At 48.8% G+C, this 2,500-nt stretch overlaps 1 protein-coding gene across 3 annotated transcripts in view; it reads right to left on the reverse strand.

Moving 5' to 3' along the window:
* LOC117727777 (connector enhancer of kinase suppressor of ras 3-like) overlaps positions 1-2,500 on the reverse strand; it is a 21,390-nt gene that overhangs the window by 12,478 nt on the left and 6,412 nt on the right. For all 3 annotated transcript variants that reach the window (XM_034528248.1, XM_034528246.1, XM_034528249.1), the window contains exon 2: positions 489-652. In XM_034528248.1, the coding sequence (XP_034384139.1) occupies positions 489-652 (164 nt within the window). The remainder of the gene's footprint in view (positions 1-488; positions 653-2,500) is intronic.

Genomic DNA, 2,500 nt, shown 5'->3' on the forward strand with positions numbered 1-2,500 from the left:
ACAGTATAAAGTACAACATGTACCTCTGAGGTGTAGTACAGTAACAAGTACAACATTATTATTCCCTGTGGATATTTATAAATTAATTCAATTCATTAGTGAAATACACACACACACACACACACACACACACACACACACACACACACACACACACACACACACACACACACACACACACACACACACACACACACACACACACACACACACACACACACACACACACACACACACACACACACACACACACACACACACACACACACACACACACACACACACACACACACACACACACACACACACACACACACACACACACACACACACACACACACACACACACACACACACACACACACACACACACACACACACACACACACACACACACACACACACACACACACACACACACACACACACACACACACACACACACACACACACACACACACACACACACGTTGCCGTGGGTTACCCACCAACGCGCAGAGCAGGTCCACGGCCTCCAGCACCAGCTCCTGGTGTCCGACCCGCGACAAGCCCAGAGACAGCAGCTCCCGGTGGGACACGCCGAGCAGCCTCCCCCCGTCCACCTGCTGCCGCTGGAAGGCCGGCACGTACTGCTGCAGGCCGTCGTCCAGACCTGGAGGGGGCGGGCAGAGGGAGGCGTTCACAGGCGGTCGGAAAACACACGTTCACAGGAGCAACGGGCCGCTCGTGATGCGTTCCGGTTCGACGGCAAACAGAGTCGCTGAGTCAACACGGACGTATTGACTCTCTGATCCGTGGCAGCGAGCAACATCCTGCCACCTGGACCACGCCTCTCCTCAGGGTCAGGACCCAGCTGTGGACCCAGGCCTTTAATAATAAAGCTTCAGCTCCGGCCGAGTGTCACAGCTAAACAAGGAGGAGTAAAGTCCAACGTGGGGCTCATGAACGCAGCAGGCCTTCGGGAGAAAACCTTTTTACGAGGTGAAGTGAAGAAGGCGAAGCGGTTCAATTGTCCAGGAAACGGCAGTTTAGTTACAGGAAGTGGGAGAAACTCATCCAATAAAGATTAAATAAAGAATTTAAACGTTTGGTCTTTGTGTGGTTGTTTGATAACCAGTCAAATTAAACGTCCGGCGTGATCCTCTACATCGTGCTCACTGGGCCTTGAGCTTCCATCTCGATGTTCCTAAAGTGATCGGCTTCGAGCTGCGAAAACACATCACGACGATCACTAAAACGCCAAAATACCAGATAATAAAGTCATATTTAAAAGTACATAAAAAGAAAAATCCCCATGACCGCATGTGACTTTTTGGGCGAGACTCCACCAGCGCCACTCTGTGCCCGACCCTGACCTCTGACCTCTGACCCCTCTCAGTAAGGCAAGCAGGGGACGAGATAAAAGAGTTCTCACCGCTGGAGCGTCGACCCGACGTCCGCCGTTCGATCCGACCGACTCGTGACTTTAAACGTGAGATCTTTGGTTCAGTGATTCTCAATTTAAATGTTCTAAAAGACACAACATGAATATCAGTGGATCAACAACGACCACTAAAAAGAAAAAAGGGACCAAAAGGGGAGCAAAGACTCAAAAGGTCAAAACCATCATAAAACACGACGGACGTCCATTTGTCAACAATTTGGTTAGTTGGGAAATCTTTTGGACACAAACATTTAGCGTTGCTGACTTTGTGAATTAAATATCTCTGGATTGAAGGTTGAAGGTCATCGGGCTCGTTTCACGTTGTTAAAACTACCAAAATAAAAAAAGTTAGTGTGAGGGAGCTTTTTTGCACCAAAGCGCCCCCCAAATGGCGCCCCCCACCCCCCCCCCCCCCCCCCCCCCCCACCCCCCCACCCCCCCTCGTGAAGCCTCCAGCTGGTGTGAGAGGAACAACAACCGGCCCCCCCATGTGGGCCCTGAAGACAGATGGGAGACACCTCTTCGTGGTCCTCAGCTCGCACCTCCGAGAATAACCAGAAGCCCTTGAAGCGGCTTCCTTTGGTCTGGGGCCGTCCAGCATTAGTCGGTTATTAGTATTATTATTATTATTATAATAATCATAGAGATCATTCCACAAGCACTCGACCATTAAGGTCCAACAATCTGTTTGTGAGCAGAATAAATATTTGTGACTGTTTGTGACACTACGGGGGGGGGGGTGACCCTCCGACCCTCTAGAGGGGGGTGGGGGTCAAAGGTCACGCTCACCCTGAAGACATTGTTTCTTTTTAAATGCATCAACATCGTACAGGTTTTAAAAATACAGTTCAAACTTTCCAATGACAGGATTCCCAAAGTGGAAGCTTTTAATTACTCACATCGTCCAATTAGCAACGACAATATAAAGATGACACTTTAATTAACCAAGTTTTCATTTCCACAAATGTTTTAAGTTCATTAAATTGTTACAAGACGGAAAAAAGAGGAAAGAAAGTCACGACAACTTGAAAATGAGTGTTAAACAAATTACTGCAGAGCGTCGACCTCCTGCTCCTC

The sequence above is a fragment of the Cyclopterus lumpus genome, chromosome 24 (assembly GCF_009769545.1).
Source record: "Cyclopterus lumpus isolate fCycLum1 chromosome 24, fCycLum1.pri, whole genome shotgun sequence".
NCBI lineage: Eukaryota > Metazoa > Chordata > Actinopteri > Perciformes > Cyclopteridae > Cyclopterus > Cyclopterus lumpus.